General features: G+C 41.5%; 1 protein-coding gene and 1 non-coding gene across 4 annotated transcripts in view; both read left to right on the top strand.

Moving 5' to 3' along the window:
- Positions 1-18,223, top strand: part of NMRK1 (nicotinamide riboside kinase 1) — a 33,164-nt gene extending 14,941 nt beyond the window's left edge. For 2 of the 3 annotated variants that reach the window (XM_021689374.1, XM_021689373.1), the window contains exons 5-9: positions 7,543-7,690; positions 7,767-7,838; positions 8,681-8,787; positions 11,385-11,468; positions 17,570-17,600. In XM_021689374.1, the coding sequence (XP_021545049.1) occupies positions 7,543-7,690; positions 7,767-7,838; positions 8,681-8,787; positions 11,385-11,468; positions 17,570-17,589 (431 nt within the window). In that variant the 3' untranslated portion in view covers positions 17,590-17,600. Of the gene's footprint in view, positions 1-7,542; positions 7,691-7,766; positions 7,839-8,352; positions 8,398-8,680; positions 8,788-11,384; positions 11,469-17,569 lie in introns of all 3 variants that reach the window. The other variant, XM_044920454.1, reaches the window with a different exon arrangement.
- LOC123326576 lies at positions 15,787-15,900 on the top strand. The gene has a single exon (XR_006541192.1). It is a non-coding gene; the product is annotated as a small nucleolar RNA SNORA12 (small nucleolar RNA).
- Positions 18,224-22,708: the final 4,485 nt, after the last annotated feature.

Raw genomic sequence — 22,708 nt, 5'->3', positions numbered from 1 at the left:
CTATCTTCTTTTTTTTTTTTTTTAATATAATGTATTATTTGTTTCAGAGGTACAGGTCTGTGATTCAACAGTGTTACACAATTCACAGCGCTCACCATAACACATACCCTCCCCAGTGTCTATCACCCAGCCACCCCATCCCTCCCACCCCCCACCACTCCAGCAACCTTCAGTTTGTTTCCTGAGATTAAGAATTCCTCATATGAGTGAGATCATATGATACATTTCTTTCTCTGATTGACTTATTTCGCTCAGCATAATACCGTCCGGTTCCATCCACGTCGTGGCAAATGGCAAGATTTCATTCCTTTTGATGCCTTCATAATATTCCATCGTATACATATACCACATCTTCTTTATCCATTCATCTGTCAATGGACATCTTGGCTCTTTCCACAGTTTGGCTATTGTGGACATTGCTGCTATAAACATCGGGTTGCACATACCCCTTCAGATCCCTACATTTGTATCTTTGGGGTACATACCCAGTAGTGCAATTGCTGGGTCATAGGATAGCTCTCTTTTGAACTTTTTGAGGAACCTCCATACTGTTCTCCAGAGTGGCTGCACCAGCTTGCATTCACACCAACAGTGTAGGTGAGTTCCCCTTTCTCCGCATCCTTGCCAACATCAGTTGTTTCCTGACTTGTTAATTTTAGCCATTCTCACTGGTGTGAGGTGGTATGTCCTTGAGGTTTTGATTTGGATTTCCCTGATGCCAAGTGATGTTGAGCACTTTTTCATGTGTCTGTCGGCCATTTGGATGTCTTCTTTGGAAAAATGTCTGTTCATGTCTTCTGCCCATTTCTTGATTGGCTTCTTTGTTCTTTGGGTGTTGAGTTTGGTTAAGTTCTTTGTAGATTTTGGATACTAGCCCTTTATCTGATATGTCATTTGCAAATATCTTCTCCCATTCTGTCGGTTGTCTTTTGGTTTTGTTGACTGTTTCTTTTGCTGTGCAAAAGCTTTTTATCTTGATGAAGTCCCAATAGCTCATTTTTGCCCTTGCTTCCCTTGCCTTTGGCGATATTTCTAGGAAGAAGTTGCTGCAGCTGAGGTCAAAGAAATTGCTGCCTGTGTTTTCCTTTAGGATGTTGATGGACTCCTGTCTCACACTGAGGTCTTTCAACCATTTGGAGTCTGGTTTTGTGTGTGGTGTAAGGAAATGGTCCAGTTTCATTCTTCTGCATGTGGCTGTCCAATTTTCCCAACACCATTTGTTGAAGAGACTGTCTTTTTTCCATTGGACATTCTTTCCTGCTTTGTCAAGGATGAGTTGACCATAGAGTCGAGGGTCCATTTCTGGGCTTTCTATTCTGTTCCATTGATGTATGTGTCTGTTTTTGTGCCAGTACCATACTGTCTTGATGATGACAGCTTTGTAATAGAGCTGGAAGTCCAGAATTGTGATGCCACCAGCTTTGCTTTTCTTTTTCAACATTCCCCTGGCTATTCGGAGTCTTTTCTGGTTCCATACAAATTTTAGGATTATTTTTTCCATTTCTTTGAAAAAAGTGGATGGTATTTTGATAGGGATTGCATTGAATGTGTAGATTGCTCTAGGTAGCATTGACATCTTCACAATATTTGTTCTTCCAATCCATGAGCATGGAACGTTTTTCCATTTCTTTGTGTCTTCCTCAATTTCTTTCATGAGTATTTTATAGTTTTCTGAGTACAGATCCTTTGCCTCTTTGCTTTGATTTATTCCTAGGTATCTTATGGTTTGGGGTGCGATTGTAAATGGGATCGACTCCTTAATTTCTCTTTCTTCTGTCTTGTTGTTGGTGTATAGGAATGCCACTGATTCCTGTGCATTGATTTTATATCCTGCCACTTTACTGAATTCCTGTATGAATTCTAGCAGTTTTGGGGTGGAGTCTTTTGGGTTTTCCACATAAAGTATTGTGTCATCTACAAACAGTGAGAGTTTGACTTCTTCTTTGCTGATTCAAATGCCTTTTATTTCTTTTTGTTGTCTGATTGCTGAGGCTAGGACTTCTAATACTATGTTGAATAGCGGTGGTGGTAGTGGACATCCCTGCCACGTTCCTGACCTTAGGGGGAAAGCTCTCATTTTTCCCCATTGAGAATGATATTCGCTGTGGGTTTTCCATAGATGGCTTTTATGATATTGAGGTATGTACCCTCTATCCCTATACTCTGAAGAGTTTTGATCAAGAAGGGATGTTGTACTTTGTCAAATGCTTTTTCTGCATCTATTGAGAGGGTCATATGATTCTTGTTCTTTCTTTTGTTAATGTATTGTATCACATTGATTGATTTGCGGATGTTGAACCAACCTTGCAGCCCAGGGATAAATCGCACTTGGTCATGGTGAATAATCCTTTTAATGTACTGTTGGATCCTATTGGCTAGTATTTTGGTGAGAATTTTTGCATCTTTGTTCATCAAGGATATGGGTCTGTAATTCTCCTTTTTGACGGGAGAATTTTTATCTTGATGAAGTCCCAATAGTTCATTTTTGTCTGGTTTGGGGATCAAGGTAATGGTGGCCTCATAAAACGAGTTTGGAAGTTTTCCTTCCATTTCTATTTTTTGGAACAGTTTCAGAAGAATAGGTATTAATTCTTCTTTAAATGTTTGGTAGAATTCCCCTGGGAAGCCATCTGGCCCTGGGCTTTTGTTTTTTGGGAGATTTTTGATGACTGCTTCAATTTCCTTGGTGGTTATAGGTCTGTTCAGGTTTTCTATTTCTTCCTGGTTCAGTTTTGGTAGTTGATACATCTCTAGGAATGCATCCATTTCTTCCAGATTATCTAATTTACTGGCATAGAGTTGCTCATAATATGTTCTTAAAATTGTTTGTATTTCTTTGGTGTTGGTTGCGATCTCTCCTCTTTCATTCATGATTTTACTTATTTGGGTCCTTTCTCTTTTCTTTTTGATAAGTCTGGCCAGGGGTTTATCAATCTTGTTAATTCTTTCAAAGAACCAGCTCCTAGTTTCGTTGATCTGTTCTACTGTTCTTTTGGTTTCTATTTCATTGATTTCTGCTCTGATCTTTAGTTGGGTTTAGGCTTTATTTGCTGTTCTTTTTCCAGCTTCTTTAGGTGTAGGGTTAGGTTGTGTATTTGAGACCTTTCTTGTTTCTTGAGAAAGGCTTGTATTGCTATATACTTTCCTCTTAGGACCGCCCTTGCTGCATCCCAAGGATTTTGAACAGTTGTGTTTTCATTTTCATTGGTTTCCATGAATTTTTTTTAATTCTTCTTTAATTTCCTGGTTAACCCATTCATTCTTTAGTAGGATGCTCTTTAGCCTCCATGTATTTGAGTTCTTTCTGACTTTCCTCTTGTAATTGAGTTCTAATTTCAAAGCATTGTTGGCGCAAGCCAAGCTACTCATGCTGTTTGACAAAGTCCAAGTATGGGGGACGATCCTGAAAACAGGAGACTCCACAGCTGGCTCTTGCTATTCTCTTTCATTTTGTTTAGGGCAATCTTTATAATTGTGGGAATATTTCTGGGGTTTCATGATAAAGTAACTACTCATCTTAGTTATGCCTATCTAAGCAATCATAATGAAACTAATTCCACGAGGCCCCCCAGGCGCCTCAGAAGTGGCAAGATTCTAAGAAAGGAACAGCTCAGGCTGTTCCACAGTTCACTATATTTCCTGCGCTATAGAACAAAATAACAAGACGGTCACGCTCTGTCTAGCACCTTTCTCTTTGCGTATTGTTTTTTAGTTTTAGCGAAAGTCAATAAGCAGAAATCAATAAAGATCATGTTAATCATTACAAAAGAAAAATAAAAGAAGGCTATGTCTGTAATCAAAAAAAATGATCTAAGATTATCTCAATCAATTGTGAAAAAACATAATCACATGTTACGAAAGTATGGAAAAACAAAAAAATCCTAACATATAAATAAAGTTCCTCCAAGGCTGTCAGGAGGAGATGCTTACAACCTGACCCTGTGTCTGTGTCTCCTCATTCGCCGACGCCGTCCTTTCCTATGAGAGACCCACCCCGGCTGGAGCTGGACTCCAGCACATTGTGCTCTGAAAATATGCAGGGAATGATCCCAATCTTTTGGTACCGGTTGAGACCTGATTTGTGACCTAGGATGTGATCTTTTTTTTTTTTTTAAAGATTTTATTTATTTATTTGAGACAGAAAGAATGAGAGAGAGAGAGCACATGAGAGGGGGGAGGGTCAGAGGGAGAAGCAGGCTCCCTGACGAGCAGGGAGCCCGATGCGGGACTTGATCCAAGGACTCCAGGATCATGACCTGAGCCGAAGGCAGTCGCTTAACCAACTGAGCCACCCAGGCGCCCCCTAGGATGTGATCTATTCTGGAGAATGTTCCATGGGCACTAGAGAAGAATGTGTATTCTGTTGCTTTGGGATGGAATGTTCTGAATACGTCTGTGAAGTCCATTTGGTCCAGTGTGTCATTTAAAGTTTTTATTTCCTTGTTGATCTTTTGCTTGGATGATCTGTCCCTTTCAGTGAGGGGGGTGTTAAAGTCCCCCACTATTGTTGTATTGTTGTCAATGTGTTTCTTTGCTTTTGTTATTAATTGGCTTATATAATTGGCCGCTCCCATGTTAGGGGCATAGATATTTATAATTGTTAGATCTTCTTGTTGGATAGACCCTTTAAGTATGATATAGTGCCCTTCCTCATCTCTTATTATAGTCTTTGGTTTAAAATCTAATTTGTCTGATATAAGATTGCCACCCCAGCTTTCTTTTAGTGTCCATTAGCATGGTAAATGGTTTTCCACCCCCTCACTTTCAATCTGGAGGTTTCTTTGGGTCTAAAATGAGTCTCTTGCAGACAGCATATTGATGGGTCTTGTTTTTTTATCCAATCTGATAGCCTGTGTCTTTTGATTGGGGCATTTAGCCCATTTACATTCAGGGTAACTATTGAAAGATAGGAATTTAGTGCCATTGTATTGCCTGTAAGGTGACTGTTACTGTATATTGTCTGTGTTCCTTTCTGGTCTATGTTACTTTTAGGCTCTCTTTGCTTACAGGACCCCTTTCAATATTTCTTGTAGGGCTGGTTTCATGTTTGCAAATTCCTTTAGTTTTTGTTTGTCCTGGAAGCTTTTTATCTCTCCTTCAATTTTCAATGACAGCCTAGCTGGATATAGTATTCTTGGCTGCATATTTTTCTCATTTAGTGCTCTGAATATATCATGCCAGTTCTTTCTGGCCTGCCAGGTCTCTGTGGATAGGTCTGTTGCCAATCTAATGTTTCTACCATTGTAGGTTACAGATCTCTTCTCCCGAGCTGCTTTCAGGATTTTCTCTTTTTCTCTGAGACTTGTAAGTTTTACTATTAGATGTCGGGGTGTTGACCTATTTTTATTGATTTTAAGGGGGTTCTCTGTGCCTCCTGGATTTTGATGCCTGTTTCCTTCCCCAAATTAGGGAAGTTCTCTGCTATAATTTGCTCCAATATACCTTTTAACCCTCTCTCTCTTTCTTCTTCTTCTGGGATCCCAATTATTCTAATATTGTTTCATCTTATGGTATCACTTATCTCTAGAATTCTGCCCTCATGATCCAGTAGTTGTTTATTTCTCTTTTTCTCAGCTTCTTTATTTTCCATCATTTGGTCTTCTATATCACTAATTCTCTCTTCTGCCTCATGTATCCTAGCAGTTAGAGCCTCCGTTTTTTATTGTACCTCATTAATAGCCTTTTTGATTTCTACTTGGTTAGATTTTAGTTCTTTTATTTCTCCAGAAAGGTTTTCTCTAATATCTTCCATGCTTTTTTCAAGCCCAGCTAGTATCTTTTTTTTTTTTAAGATTTTATTTATTTATTTGACAGAGAGAGACACAATGAGAGTGGGAACACAAGCAGGGGGAGCAGGGGAGGGAGAAGCAGGCTTCCCGTGGAGCAGGGAGCCCGATGTGGGGCTCGATCCCAGGACCTTGGGACCATGACCCGAGCTGAAGGCAGACACTTAACAACTGAGCCACTCAGGCGCCCCCAGCTGGTTTTTTAAAATAGTCCTTCTGAACTCTAGTTCCAACATTTTACTAATGTCCGTACTGATTAGGTCCCTGGCAGTTAGTACTGCCTCTTGTTCTTTTTTTTTGAGGTGATTTTTTCCATCTTGTCATTTTGTCCAGAGGAGAATAAATGAATGAGAGAACAAAATGCTAACAGGGTAACAACAACCCCAGAAAAATTTACACTGAACAAATCAGAAGAGACCTGAAACCGGGGGAAAAGAAAGGGAAAGGAAGAAAAAAAAAAGAAAGAAAGAAAAAGATAAAAACAAACAAACAAAACAGAATATGGTCAAATATGACCAGGCTGGTGCATAGATCAGTGCCACACACTAGATTTTGGGCATATGTTGGTCTGTTAGAAGAAAGTGCCTCCCAAAATTTTAAAGAAAGAAAAACTTATATATGTACAAAAGTAAGGGTAAATACAATGAAGGGATGGAATATGACTGTAAAGATGAAAATTATAAAAGATTTTATAAAAGGAATTGGTAAAATAAGAAGACACTAGAGATTTAGGGTCTATTTTGGTCCATTAGAAGAAACTGTATCCCAAAATTTTAAAGAGAGAACAACTTATATATATATACCAAAAATAAGGTTAACTACTATGAAGGGATAGAATATGACTCTTCAAGAAAGTGGTCGCTTTTCTGTTCAGAGAGTTGCTGCTATTCTTTTCTTCGATTTCCTGTTAAGTTCGTAGGTATTCAGAATGGTTTGATCCCTATCTAGCTGAATTCCTGGGTCCAGACAAAATTTAGGTCTCCTACTCCTCCGCCATCTTGCTCCTCCCCCCAGATTTCCTTAGTTTTAACATTTTTTTTTTCTGTTCCATAATCCCATGTAGGATATCCCATTACATTTATGTAATCACATCTCTTTTTTTTATTATGTTTTGTTAATTACCATACATTACATTATTAGTTTTTGATGTAGTGATCCATGATTCATTGTTTGCATATAACACCCAGTGCTCCATGCAGAACGTGCCCTTTAATACCCATCACCAGGCTAACCCATCCTCCCACCCCCTCCCCTCTAGAACCCTCAGTTTGTTTCTCAGAGTCCCTAGTCTCCCATGGTTCGTCTCCCCAGTCACTTCCCCCCCCCTTCATTTTTCCCTTCCTACTATCTTTTTTTTTTTTAACATATAATGTATTATTTGTTTCAGAGGTACAGATATTTTGTCACCCAAAAATGTTAAACTTTTGTATAGTCAGGAGGGATAGACACTATAAATAAAGCAATATTAGCTATGAGTTTGTGATTGCCAAAGCTGGTAATGGGGACATGGGAATTCATTGTACTCTCTACTTTTATATATATTTGAAATTTTCCATATTAGAAATGTTTCAAACATGCCAATTTGTCAATAATAGAGTTTAAGTTTGTCTAAAATATTTATTACTACGTATTTTGACGGGTAAATAAAATACCATTATTCTATGTATTTATAGAACCCTGGATATACTCCTCATAAAAAGCCACATTATAAACCTTTTGTTGTATCTATTTCATATTTTCGTATGTTTGTTTGAAGTGCTTGAAGCACTTAACATGGAAAAAATGATGTCCACCATTTCCTGCTGGATGGAAAGCCCAAGACACTCACTGGTATCAACAGACTCTGGAAGCACCGAGGAAATTCCCATATTAATCATTGAAGGCTTCCTTCTCTTTAATTATAAGTAAGCATCCTCAACCTCTTACTGACTCTGAATGAATGGGGGGAAACCTCGTGAACTCAAGATGCTGTTATTTTAGGCCCCTTGACACTCTGTGGAACCGAAGCTACTTTCTGACGATTCCTTATGAAGAATGTAAGAGAAGGAGGAGGTGAGTTTTGAAATCACCTTTGCGGATTCTAATTCAAAAGACAAAATTAACACGGGGATAGAAAGCACAGCATAAGGAGTAGTGTCCGTAGTGTTTGTAACAACACAGTATGGTGACAGGTGGTATCTACACTCAGGGTGCTCAGAGCCTAACATAAGGAGAAGTTGAATCCCTATGTTGTTTGACTGAAACCAGTGTAACCTCAGGGTGCCTGGGTGGCTCAGTTGTTAAGTGTCTGCCTTCGGCTCAGGTCATGATCCCAGGGTCCTGGGATCGAGTCCCGCATCAGGCTCCCTGTTCCGCGGGAGGCCTGCTTCTCCCTCTCCCACTCCCCCCGCTTGTGTTCCCTCTCTCGCTGTGTCTCTCTCTGTCAAATAAAAAAATCTTTAAAAAAAAAAAAAAGAAATTAATATAACCTTATGTGTCAACCATGTTTCAATTAAAAATAAAATTTTTTTAAGTAAAATATATGTGGATTATGATTCTAAATTCATGAGCTTTTACTTTGTTACAGACACAAAGAACACCAGTTAATTGAAAGCTTAAGCCAACATATCAGGTCCTCTGTCATTATTTACATTGCTTTTTGTCTCTTAATTCTCTTATAAAGCACTGAAGGAGGGGGAGATAATTTTGAATGATAGTGAATTACAAAAGTAATTTGCATCAGAAAACTAAATCTGTTTTGTTCTCTTTGTAACTAGTGTTGAATCTAAAATGTATACTCTTAATTCTGTTTAGATTCAGTCTCAGTGATTTTTCCCATTATCCTGATCATTATTATTTTGCTTTTATTAATTGTGTGTTTCTGTGCACATAAAGTTTCCTATGTGTTTTGGTAGTACAAGGGTCTACAAGCCTCCAGACGTCCCAGGGTACTTTGATGGCCACGTGTGGCCCATGTATCTAAAGCACAAACAAGAAATGGAGAACATCACGTGGGAAATTGGTAAGTGCCTTTTCTCCCCCCACAGAAGGCCTTTATTTGTCATTGCTCCAAGTCCACAAGAGAAAGGATTTTTTAAAAGGAGGTATTTTTCTCATGGATTACATTATAAAGGAAGCCTTTAAGCCAGAACACTCTGGGCCCTTCCACAATTGACTGTCCTGGTTTCTGTTTCTCTCTGTAAGGCTCTTGTCAAAGCCTGTCAACTTCTAGATGGTCATTCATGAAATGGGTATTAATCGAATGCCTTCCTGACAAGGCACTGCCCTGTTGATACTGAGGAAAATAAGACAAACCCAGCCCCTACTCCTAGGAGCTGGCATTCTATCAGGGAAACGGGCCTTAAAAACACTAGCTGCATGAGCATGTCCTTTCTAGCTATGCTAAGTGCAAGTTCTAGGGGGACTACCCGAGGCCCAGCAATCAGGGAAGGCTTCCTTGAGGAAGCTACTTAAACCACACTTGAGGGGTTTAACTGGACAAAGGGAGGTAGTTCAGGGGGACAGAAGATCACTCCAGACAGTACACTAAAAGGCCAGGGACAGGAAGGAATGAATAGCACCTGAAAAAAGGTTGGTGTATTTTTGGTAGAGAAAACCAAGAGAGAGGGGGGATGCTGGAGACACAAGGAAAATCTAAACTCTACAAGGCCATAGGCCAATTAAGGACTTGGGTCATTATCCTAGGAGAATTGGGAAGCCCTCTACAGAGAGGTTTCAAACAAGGACATGGTAAATACCAAATTCTTGTTTTAGTGAGATTCCCCTAGCTATGTGAGCATGGATGTATTATGTGCTTAATAGAACAGAATGACATAAGAAATATGGAGGGTGCCCCTCTCTCCCTCTCCATCTAAATTGCCAATCTAGGGGTGCCTGGCCGGCTCATTCAGTGGAGCATGCAACTCTTGATCTCAGGGTTGTGAATTCAAGACCCACATTGGGTGGAGAGATTGCCTAAAAATGAAACTTAAAAAAAAAATGCCCATCTAACCATGCCCCCACTTTGCTTAAATGCCTGCAAAGAGTCTCCAGCTTTTGGTGGGACGTCTGGGTAGCTCAGTCAGCTAAGCGGCTGCCTTCGGCTCAAGTCATGATCCCAGGATCATGGGATCACGTGTCGGGCTCCTTGCTCAGCAGGGAGCCTGCTTCTCCCTCTGCCTGCCACTCCCCCTGCTTGTGCTCTCTCTCTGACAAATAAATAAATAAAATCTTTAAAAGTAAAAGAGTCTCCAGCTTTTTGGGATAAAATCCAAACAGGCCCCTAAAGACTAAGGCATAGACAGCCTTGCTCTAAAATCTCATCTCCCCAGTGTTCCTACCTCCCGCATTCTAGCCCTTCCAAACTGTGCATCCTTTTCTTAACAAGCAAATTTATCTCTTACCTCCAGTTTTCTGATTAAAGCGTTCTTTTCTTCCTTTAACCTATTGAACTTCCACCTTTTCTCTAAAATTACGTATGCCATTTTGGGTAAGAATACATATCTCCCAGGCCTGGAGAATGCTGAGTCAGTACACGTGGCAGAGACCAAACTCCTGCATGGTTCTTTCTGCCCACGGGTCCTGTCCCCATGCTTTAATAAAAATCACCTTTTTGCACCAAAAAAAAAAAAAAAAAAAGCTTCACGAGTGATCCTGATGCATAAGTAAGTTGGAGAAACACCCCCTTAAATGATTCTTCTGGGGAGGCACCACCTCAGTGCTGCTAAAGGGCCACATACACAGTGCCATTTAACGCTTTCTTTTTCAAAAAATAATTTCCCGGGCGCCTGGGTGGCTCAGTTGGTTAAGCAATTGCCTTCAGCTCAGGTCATGATCCTGGAGTCCAGGGATCAAGTCCCACATCAGTCTCCCTGCTGAGCAGGGAGTCTGCTTCTCCCTCTGACCCTCCCCCCTCTCATGTGCTCTCTCTCATTCTCTCTCTCAAATAAATAAATAAAATCTTTAAAAATAATAATAATAATAATTTCCACATCTGTTAATATGCATTTCTCCCTATTAAACCAATTTTTCTTTATTTTTCTTGACTGTAATCTCTTTCTGTCTTTAATGGTTATTAATTTCTTTTTAAGTGTTTAAGGTCCTGTGTTCTTTATTTAAATCTATTAGTATTCTGTTTTTTTTTTTTTTTGAGCGGGGAGGGGCAGAATGAGAGAGAGAGACTCTTTTTTTTTTTTAAAGATTTTATTTATTTATTTGAGAGAGAGAGAATGAGAGACAGAGAGCATGAGAGGGAGGAGGGTCAGAGGGAGAAGCAGACTCCCTGCCGAGCAGGGAGCCCGGTGCGGGACTCGATCCCAGGACTCCAGGATCATGACCTGAGCCGAAGGCAGTCGCTTAACCAACTGAGCCACCCAGGCGCCCGAGAGAGAGAGACTCTTAAGCAGGCTCCACACCCAGGGCAGAATCCAGCGCAGGGCTTGATTTCACCACCCTGAGATCATGACCTGAGCCGAAATCCAGAATCAGATGCTTAACTGACTGACACACCCAGGCACCCCTAAACTTACTAGTATTCTTAAGAGATGTCAGATGCCAGAGTAAGAATCCTCTACTACTAGACCCATTGGCATTTGAACCGCTCTCCTTTCTCCTTTTCAGTTTACCTAGATGGAACAAAATCAGAAAAGGATCTCTTTTCACAAGTGTATGAAGATCTAATACAAGAACTAGCAAAGCAAAAGTGTAAGTATTGTGGATGGTGAAGGAACAGCCAGGAAAAGAGTTCATTACATACCCAAGAATGGCTTACCTGAATGCTCAGGAGTGATTGTATCCATTCATTCCTTGCTTTGAAGATAATTCAGAATCAGAGACTCCGAATGGGTTTGAGGCCTTGATTATTTTGTGTATGAGGTTGTTTTTTTTTTTTTATTTAAGGGTGAAAATATCCACCCATTGTTACAGCCCTTCATGATGTCTGTGTTACATAGTTTAATTTTTTAGTAGATGGCTGTTATTACAGTGGGACTGACATTATCCTTTGGGCAGAGTGAAGTTAAAGGGCTGATGATCTCGTTTGGTTTTTTTGTTTGTTTTTTTTAAAGATTTTATTTATCTCAGAGAGAGAGCACAAGCAGGGGGAGTGGCAGGCAGAGGGAGAGGCAGGCTCCCCACTGAGTAAGGAGCCCAATGCGGGACTTGATCCCAAGACCCCAGGATCATGACCTGCGCCAAAGGCAAATGCTTAACCGACTGAGCCACCCAGGCGCCCCCTGATGATCTCATTTTAATATGTCTAAAGTGCTCCTTTCCCTTTAGTCCTCTTAAAGATTTCCCATGAATTTTTTTCCCCAGATACCTCAAAAATAAACACAAGGTGTTAGAAAATATTTAATGAGTATTTCTTTAAGGTTTTCGTCTTAGATGCCACATTTTGCAAGAACCAGAAACTCTCCTTGATCTGGTTAAGCAGGAAGAAAGTACGGGGGTAGCTTCGGCTTCAGGCTCAGCTGGATTAAGGAGCTCAAATGTAGCCTTCAAGGCTCTGCTATAATTCCACGTTGCTGTTTGGGTTTCTTTTGGAGTCAGACTCACTCCACCAACGGATAGGATGGCTGTTGGCAGCACCATTCTCCAGGGTGCAACATCCCCAGTAGAAAAAGACAGTTTATCCTTCTCTAGATTTCCCTTTGGTTGATAAATGTCAAAGCTGGGTGTTGAGTTCCAAGGAGCTCATATATGATTCTCACCACTTTAGCATATGTTTAAAATTCCTTTTTTTTAAAAAAGCTTTGTAAAAAGCAGTTTTGCATTTTGGCCCAGCTGAAAAGTCCCAGGGAAGATTTGGATTGATCCTGCTTGGGTCACATGGCTTGGGCTAAACTAATCGCTTTCACTCTGGAGATGGCACACGCTGATTGGCTAAGACTGGATCATGGACTCATCTTGTCCTTGAATGCCTCTCCTAAGGCCTCCTGTTAAGCGGGAGAAATATCCCCCCAAAAGGAGAGCAAAGCAGGAGGCAGAAACCAGAAGGAGGATGAAAAAGCTTGCTGGGAGAACAAAACTATAGATCCAGGTGCTGTTGTATTTGAACTATTGGAACTAAAAGGATTTTCACGGTTAACACGTGCAAATGCAATCATTCACTCGTTGAAGAGAAGGCAGTGAGTCACTCCTGCAGTGGAGAATATTACCTGCTTTTGAGAAGCAGCTACCCTAGGCCAGATGTCATCATCTCTTAATAAGAATTAGATTTCGGGCGCCTGGGTGGCTCAGTTGGTTAAGCGACTGCCTTCGGCTCAGGTCACGATCCTGGAGTCCCGGGATCGAGTCCCGCATCGGGCTCCCTGCTCGGCAGGGGGTCTGCTTCTCCCTCTGACCCTCTTCCCTCTCATGCTCTCTGTCTCTCATTCTCTCTCTTTCTCTCAAATAAATAAATAAAATCTTTAAAAAAAATAAAAAAATAAAAAAAAATAAAGACTGCAGATATATTGAGAGATTGTACCTACATCTAACGAGATTAAGATACCTCCTTACTTGTTACTAAAAGAGTCAATCTAAATGGAACCCTAATAGTATTTAACAGTAAATTATTTTTAAAGGTGAAATGAGGGATGCCTTGGTGGCTCAGTTCGTTAAGCGACTGCCTTCGGCTCAGGTCACGATCCTGGAGTCCCGGGATCAAGTCCCGCATCGGGCTCCCTGCTCGGCAGGGAGTCTGCTTCTCCCTCTGACCCTCCCCCCTCTCATGAGCTCTCTCTCTCAAATAAATAAATAAAATCTTTAAAAATAAAAAATAAATAAAAATAAAATAAAAAAGACTGCAGATATATTGAGAGATTGTACCTACATCTAACGAGGTTAAGATACCTCCTTACTTGTTATTAAAAGAGTCAATCTAGGGCGCCTGGGTGGCTCAGTCGGTTAAGCGACTGCCTTCGGCTCAGGTCATGATCCTGGAGTCCCGGGATCGAGTCCCGCATCGGGCTCCCTGCTCGGCGGGGAGTCTGCTTCTCCCTCTGACCCTCCCCCCTCTCAAGCTCTCTCTCTCTCTCATTCTCTCAAATAAATAAATAGAATCTTTAAAAAAAAATAAAATAAAATAAAATAAAAATAAAAAATAAAAAAGGATGACGACAGGGGTGCCTGGGTGGTGCAGTTGGTTAAGCATCTGACTCTTGGTATCTCCCCAGGAGGGCCGTGGTCCCACCCTGCCTCGGCTCCGCACTCAGCGCAGAGTCGGCTTGAGATTCTTTCTCCCTCTCCCTCTGCCCCTCCCACTTGTGCTCACTCTCTCTCTCTCTAAAATAAAATAAATCTTTTTTAAAATGATAATAGTAGGGCACCTGGGTGGCTCAGTTGGTTAAGCGACTGCCTTCGGCTCAGGTCATGATCCTGGAGTCCCGGGATCGAGTCCCGCATGGGGCTCCCTGCTCGGCAGGGAGTCTGCTTCTCCCTCTGACCCTCCTCCCTCTCATGCTCTCTGTCTCTCATTCTCTCTGTCTCAAATAAATAAATAAAATCTTTAAAAAAAAATAAAAGTAAAAATAAGAATTAGATTTCCTTTGTTCTCAGTAAATTCCTATCTTACGAGGGATCTGAGCCCAGCCAGTCCATTGAGCCTACACACTCCTGATTTCAGCATCAGCCCTTCATGTAGGCATGATTCGATTTGAAGAAATCTCAGGACCATTTTAAAGTTTCTTATAAGAGGAACTTAGAGTCCTTGGCATATATGCCTGCCCCTCCCCCCCATCTGTTACTTTGATGAAAGGCAGGGAAGCTCAGGGCACCGACATGAAGGGCTATAAAGAGTGTAGAGTGAAGGGAGGAGTTCAGCACCTGAGCCAGAGCCACTTGGTTGAGAGTGATTGGCCCGCTTTCTGGCCCTGATGAGATACTTCAGGGTGTTTTAGCTGCTGGACAACCTATACCTTTCCATCCCCTTGTAATGGCCGGTGCTTAAGTCCATTTTTTTAGTGACTAAGTCATACTCTGGAGTTTGGCCTTGTGATCCATCTCCTGATAAAGATGAAAGGAGCTTTCACCAAGTAGCTCAAACTGCAAGCTCGTTCCATATCAAATATCAGCCTTTGCCGTCTGTTCCGAGGCCCGAGAACAGCAGGTATGTTTTGAAGGACACGGAAAGCCCACGAGAGAGTACATGTCCACATGTGTGGCAACGCTCTTTCCTTGCTTACGTCCTAGGGGCTGGAAAGGAGTATTCACCTATGCCTTTTCAGGCTATCTTGCTTGTGCTCTAGATACCAGATAAAGTTTAGTAGAAAAAATAATAATAACAAATGGTAGAAGAGACATAAAATCCAAAGCAGATCAGCTTTTCTTACCTCTTAAGATCTGTATCAGTTTGTTTGGTTTTTTCCCCCGGTTGCATAAATAAGTTAGGGTGTTATTTATAGTAACCTACCACCTTTCCCAGTTCTTGCAACCACGGTGCCCTGGCAGGGCTGCCTGGAGGGCTCCTTTGCATGGCCTGGTTTAACCCACAGTCGGGGGCTGAGCTAGCAAGGAGGCCTTTCCTAGGTTTCAGTGGACTACTCTGCAGGCTCCTCATAACCTCTCATAATCCTGCTGAACTAACCTTCCCTTCTAAGCCCATAAAATCATAATTGTGATAAAGTAATAATAATGAGAGGGACACAGAGATTGAATTTAATGATTAATGAAACAAATGACCCAAGAGAGTAAGAACATAAAGTTATATGTTTAATTTTTTTTTTATATATATTTTATTTATTTGACAGAGAGAGACACAGCGAGAGAGGGAACACAAGCAGGGGGAGTGGGAGAGGGAGAAGCAGGCTTACCGCGGAGCAGGGAGCCCGATGCGGGGCTCGATCCCAGGACCCTGGGATCATGACCTGAGCCGAAGGCAGACGCTTAACGACTGAGCCACCCAGGCGCCCCAGTTATATGTTTAATTTAATCCTTATTTAAATTCAGTGTTTGAGGCAAAATTTAATCATTACCTATCCTCACAATGACAAGGCCGTCTAGACCCCAGAACTTTCAGACTCCTTTGCAGAACGTTTATTTTCACAGTGGTCGTTTTCTCCGTGGCATGCTGGTTACGCTTTCGAGGGAGCCTGACTCTGTCACATACACTAGATAGGAATGGGCAAGGCTTGACAGGAGATTGGCTCCCACATGTGGAAAGGAAAAGGGGGAAAAAATGTCTATTTTCATCTCAGTAAAAAAGCATATTCATTATAAAAAAAAAGTTTTAATATAAAAAAGAGAGAAAATAATCACTTGAATTCCCACCAATCAGCAGTGTTAATATCTTCATGAGTACACATCCAACATTTTTGCTGTTCACATCAGCCTCTTACATGGTTACATCGTTAATCGCAATGCTCATTTCTTTTTTTTAATATTTTTACATTAGTTTTGAATATTTAAAGGAGCTTTATAGAATTTATTATATAATGAAACTGAGTAAAACTAAATAGCTCTTCCAGTTAAAGGAGTCAAGGCTGAGTTCTATTTTGCTCCTTACAAGTGAGTTATAAGACTTGGCATTGATACCTCAGTGCAGAAGAAAGATGTCACATGTCTCGTTTCAAATCAAAGGAATAAGAAATGCAAAATAAAATTTAATAAAAGGTGTGTATTTTTCTTTGGCATTTTTCTTTTTTTTTTTTTAAGATTTTATTTATTTGACAGAGAGAGAGAGACAGCAAGAGAGGGAACGCAAGCAGGGGGAGTGGGAGAGGGAGAAGCAGGCTTCCTGCGGAGCAGGGAGCCCGATGTGGGGCTCAATCCCAGGACCCTGGGATCATGACCTGAGCCGAAGGCAGATGCTTAACGACTGAGCCACCCAGGCACCCCTCTTTAGGCATTTTCAACATCGAATTTAAAATATAATGACCAATTAAAAGTAATAGTATAATTATCTAATATAATAGCCCAAATTATCATAAGATTAATGACCCAATTCACAATTGCTGAGTATTTAGTACTTTTACGAGTGTTTCACATTGGCAAATAACATGCTATAAAAATATCTACACATATCACTTGTTTTTTTCTTCTGGAATTATATTAAAATTTTCTAGAAGTAGCGCTTGCTTGGTCAAAGAGTATAATCATATTTATATGTATATACTTCAGAAATTAAACACTACACTAAAAAAATGTGTTTCTCCAACACGAACTCTGTAATATGAATGCAGTGGGTTTATCACTGAGTTTCAAACCAAATCACCAAGTATTCAGCTAGGCTTCCTTGGTTTAAGAAAAAAAGAGTAAAGGTACCCATGCACTTTCCCCAAAATCAAAGAAAATGCTTCAAACCAATAGTTCTACTACAACCAGCCGCCCTTTGTGATATTCTTCTAATTTTCAAACTATTTCATTCCTTGAAGCCAACAATTATTATACCAATTGCAAACAATATTAGATATCCGATATCTTAATTTAGGCTTAAATTAGGTCTAAGGATTAAAAGAATGAGACTTGGCCTCTATTTAGTTCTTGATGGAAAACCAGCATGTCTGGCTCCAGAATCCCTATAATCTTAATAGTAGATTAAGATTTACTGTTGAGGGGCACCTGGGTGGCTCAGATGGTTAAGCGTCCGCCTTCGGCTCAGGTCACAATCCCAGCATCCTGGGATGGAGTCCCGCATCGGGCTCCCTGCTAGGCGGGGAGCCTGCTTCTCCCTCTGCCGCTGCCTCTCTCTATCTCTCTCTCTGACTCTCATGAATAAATAAAACATTAAAAAAAAAAAAAAGATTTACTGTTGATAGTGTGAAGATTTAACACAATGAGAATTGGAATTCTCTATTAATTTCTTTCTACTTATATTTGTTTCCAAGGTTTGCAAGTAACAACATAAAGATGGAGTGCACTGAATCCTTCCTGGGATGAATTAGGAAACTCAAAGGAGGATATTTAAGAACCTTAGCCAAGATACAATAAGTACTTTGGTATGATAACAGCTGTTGGTTCGTTTGTGTTATCACACATGGTTTCCCCAACATGTGAACAGTAAATCGTTATCCACACCACCGGACAGGAATTTACCTTAATGAGTTGTTCCTGCTCCAAGGAGTACAGAGAGCTAGCATAGCTCACAATGAGTCAGTTCCTCTGGACCAGTGATTGTCAAACTTCTCTGAGTGGGACCCAGAGTACGAAATAAGATTTACATCACAATCCAGTATATACGTAACCTATTGTGCTTGTATGTGGCTGTGTGTGTATGTGTACATATGTGTCTCTGTGTGTGTGTATGTGGATATATATGTGTGTGATGTGTGTATATACACACCTATCAAGTATCACAAAGCACTTAACCTTAGATTCAATGCACGCTGATATTTTTCTATTTTTATAATATTCATTACCATCTAATACCAGTGCCCATTTCCTGCAAATAAAGGCTTTAGTGGTCACATTGAATAAATCAACAATTTACTAGAGTGTCTTTTTTGTGTGTGGGTTTTGGTTTTTTTTTTAAGATTTTATTTACTTATTTGACAGAGAGAGAGAGAGAGCGAGAGCAGGAACACAAGCAGGGGGAGTGGGAGAGGGAGAAGCAGGCTTCCCGCAGAGCAGGGAGCCTGATGCGGGGCTCGATCCCAGGACCCTGGGATAATGACCTGAGCCGAAGGCAGATGCTTAACCGACTGAGCCACCCAGGCGCCCCTTTGTGTGTGTTTGTTTGTTTGTTTTGTTAAAGATTTTATTTATTTATTTGAGAGAGAGAATGAGAGACAGCATGAGAGGGAGGAGGGTCAGAGGGAGAAGCAGACTCCCTGCTGAGCAGGGAGCCCGATGCGGGACTCGATCCCAGGACTCCAGGATCATGACCTGAGCCGAAGGCAATTGCTTAACCAACTGAGCCACCCAGGCACCCCCTTTGTGTATGTTTTGTTACTGTTTCTTACATATATGTAAAACCACTGGATCATTGTGTCACTTGTGTTGATACTTTTTTATAATAGGGAGTATTTTTTTGTGTTTTGTTGTTTCTGTCAAACCAATGGTCTAAAGTCACAGTTATGGTTACTTAAATGATAAGTAGTACCTTTCACTGAAAGGAACAGACAGGAGATCTGAATTGTGTAATTTTTTGAGGCCTCTTTCAATGCTGGAATTTAAATTATCTGCTGTACTGATCAACCTCTTGTTTTTGTAACAGATTGCTCCCAATCCTCTCAATCTTTACAAATATAAATACATTGTTACCTCAACTTTAACTGGTCTTTACAGACTCATTTGATCAGCTCTCATTATTTCTGTATCTCTAACTAGCTTGTACTCAGTGGTAATTAGGGAGGGGTTTTGGATCACACACCCTTACACAACAAGCAAACAACAACAAAAACACAAACCCTGAGCCCAAATGGCAGTTCTCCCACCTAACAGCTATATGACTCTGATCAAATTGTGGGAAGTCTTTATTTCAAACTATTGGAAGTCTCTATTTCATATCAACAGTAGTTGATAGTGTGGTGTAGCGTAGAGTAAGGATCAAGTTCAAACTCCTTAATATGGCTTCCAGGGCACTCCCTGAACTAGCTTCCATGTGCCTCTCTATTCCCATTGCCCATTGCCCATCACTCAACCCATTGCTGTTCAGTGCCATGACCTCCTCTCCTCAAACTTACCGGGATCCTTCCTGCCTCGTGGTGGGCACACATGCTGCTCCCGATGCTCAGAGCAAATTTGCACCCCCCTCCCCTCCAATCAGCCTGCCCCCCCTGCCCCTCCTTCAGAGTGCCCTGACGTCCTACCTCAGGGAGAACTTCCCTCTGTAGATGCTCGCAAAGCTCCCCTACTTGTCCTCCAGAGCACTAATCACAATTGGAATTACACTACCATCGCTCATTTAGAATCGCTCATTTAGCGCCGGTCTCTCCAGCTACAGAGAAGCTCCATGAACGCAGGTCTTGCCGCTGTGACTGAGTTACACACACATCTCTGCGAACCAGCACAGTGTCTAGCACATGATGAACACCCCAAAAAATATTGGGTACAAAAGCAAATTTCTATTACATCAAGAATGAATTCACATGCAACCAATATATTTTTTGAGTAGTAGCTTAAACTCATCGGGTTTTTTGTTTTTGTTTTTTTTTAACATAAGAAGAAAGTTCAAGGCAGGCAGTCCAGAGTTTGCACGTGGAGTTGTCAGATTCAGGGGAAAAAGCAACACAATTAGAGGACACACAGTTAAATTTGAATTTCAGATAAACTATAGTTATTTATAAATAACTTTAGTATAAATAAGTCCCAAATACTACATATGTAAGACTGTTGTTTTTCTGAAACTCAAATTTACTTGGGTGTCCTGTATTTTGTCCAGCACTTCTGCTTTTGCACAACTCAAAAATGTCAGAAAAAAAGCCAGGGTTGTCCATCCTTGGCTTGTGGCCCTATCACCAGGAGGTCACAGGAAGGCCTTGAAAGTTCCCAGTGTGGGCGCCTGGGTGGCTCAGTTGGTTAAGCAACTGCCTTCGGCTCAGGTCATGATCCTGGAGTCCCGGGATCGAGTCCCGCATCGGGTTCCCTGCTCAGCAGGGGGTCTGCTTCTCTCTCTGACCCTCCCCCCCCTCATACTCTATCTCATTCTCTCTCTCTCTCTCAAATAAATAAATAAAATCTTTAAAAAAGAAAAAGAAAGTTCCCAATGTAGTGTCACCTATCAAAGCAGGAAGGTGAGGGTGGGGGGCACAGATAGCCCATGCCTTCCAAAATCTCCCAACAGTGTCCCCAGCAGACTCCTTCAGATGTCTCTGGAGCCAGGACTGGCTCACATGGCCACTTCTCACTGCAAGGGAGGTGAGACAGAGACTGTCACGACAGATTTGAACCAATTATGATTCATTGTCTGGGGATGTTGCCACGGGAACAAAATCAATCCTCTTTTAGCAAGGAAGGAGGAGGGAACAAATGAGCAACCCAAAGTGCCTACCGCAACCTTTTCTCTGCCTACCCTTCCTGGCCATGATTTTATCAAGCTTGGATTGCTCGAATTCCAAATTACTGTTCTCAAAACAGTAGGAATTTTTTTTTTTTTTTTTTTTTTTTTTAAAATAAAAGTCTAGGGATGCCTGGGTGGCTCAGTCCATTGAGCGCCTGCCTTTGGCTCAGGTCATGATCCCAGGGTCCTGGGATCGAGGGAGTCTGCTTCTCCTTCTGCCTGCAGCTCGCCCTGCTTGTGCTCTCTGTCTCTCTGACAAATAGATAAAAAGTCTTAAAAACAAAAAGAATAAAATCTAGACAAAATTTTTTAAACATCATTTCGAAGAATTTCTGAAATACCCTCTTCTCCCCAACCCCCACCCCCACCCCCGAGGGATGTCCCTGCTGATTGAGGATCATTACACTTGACTTTTCTCCCCATTTCAGCATGCGAAACTAGGTCAGAGAAAGACTTTTTACCTTGAAGGGGAGATGAAAAGGCTTAAAGGACATTAAAAATAGAAATAGTCAAATCCCTTTGAGAGGAAATAAGTATCTTTTTGCTTACTACTATCAGTGAGAAATAAATCAGGAATTCAAAATGAAGACTACCTCATTTCTCATTTCTGGCTGTGCATTTTCACACTGCAGTTCCTCTTGCCCACACAGTTGATGAGACATTATATCTATTTCAAAAGGCAGATGCTCTTTATATATTGAAGGGAGCAAACCTGTTGACATCTCCACTCTGTGCATAAGTAGCCTCAATCCTTTTAGGTGAATTTGTTGTAGGAAGCCTTCATCATACTTAACATCAGAGGAAGGAATCACAAAGGAACTTTATACGGACTGTCACAGTAGAGGGTGAGATTCAAACCCAAGTTAACCTTTTAAGGCCATGCACAGAATCACAAAATGTTGGAGCAGGATCAGCTGCTCCAACCCTCTGTATTTCAGTATGGAAATTAAAACCGGAGCTGGTGACCTGCCCAACCCCATGCAGCTAGTTAGTGGTGGGATGAGAGCCAGGTCACCATCCCCACACCGCTCAAATAAGCGCACACACACACACACACACACACACATTTTTTAATTTCAAAGCAAGAAAGGGCAGAAAAGTCATCTGCCAGACTACGTCATCTGTCCTCTCTCCTTTGAAGACTGCAAATTGAGGAGCCTGGGAAGACAAGGGCTGAGTCAGGGAAACGTGAAACTTTCTGCTCTGGGCTGTTGGAGCCTAGTCAAGGAGACAAGCCTGCTCATGAGCAGTGGGAAGCTAATGTGTGCTCCATGCCGCTATCTGGCTGGGCTGACCTTAGGCTTGAGGCCCTAGCTGCTCTTCCAACAGTCCATCCGTGGTGGAGAGTTAGGGAAGAGCAAGGATATGGAAAAAGTAGAACAGGCGTTGCGCTCATTTTTTTTGCAAACACACAGAAATAGAAAGAAATGGCAATAGCAGGTTCAGGGATCTAATCAAGGGAGTGTGACCTGCAAATAAGAGAACATCAGCTTTCTTACCAAAGTGAGCATATCTGATAAGTGCATGCCCACGAGTCCAGAAACACGTCGTCAAGGTGAAAGTGGAGATATAATAATATGCTCCCTGCGCGCTTCCAGATCCCTAAGAGTTAGGTCACATTCTTCAAGATTAAAAATTGAAACTAAGGGCGCCTGAGTGGCTCAGATGGTTAAGCGTCTGCCTTCGGCTCAGGTCATGATCTCAGAGTCCTGGGATCGAGTCCCACATTGGGCTCCTTGCTTAGCCAGGATCCTGCTTCTCCCTCTGCCTGCTGCCCCCCCTGCTTGTACTCTCCCTCTCTCTGGCAAATAAATAAAATCTTAAAAAAAAAAAAATTGAGGGCGCCTGGGTGGCTCAGTTGGTTAAGCGACTGCCTTCGGCTCAGGTCATGATCCTGGAGTCCCTGGATCGAGTCCCACATCGGGCTCCCTGCTCGGCGGGGAGTCTGCTTCTCCCTCTGACCCTCCTCCCCCTCATGCTCTCTGTCTCTTATCCTCTCTGTCTCAAATAAATAAATAAAATCTTT

The sequence above is a fragment of the Neomonachus schauinslandi genome, chromosome 13, assembly GCF_002201575.2.
Source record: "Neomonachus schauinslandi chromosome 13, ASM220157v2, whole genome shotgun sequence".
Classification (NCBI taxonomy): domain Eukaryota; kingdom Metazoa; phylum Chordata; class Mammalia; order Carnivora; family Phocidae; genus Neomonachus; species Neomonachus schauinslandi.
The sequence above is the reverse complement of the archived record's forward strand: the minus strand, read 5'-3'. Positions and strand labels throughout refer to the sequence as shown.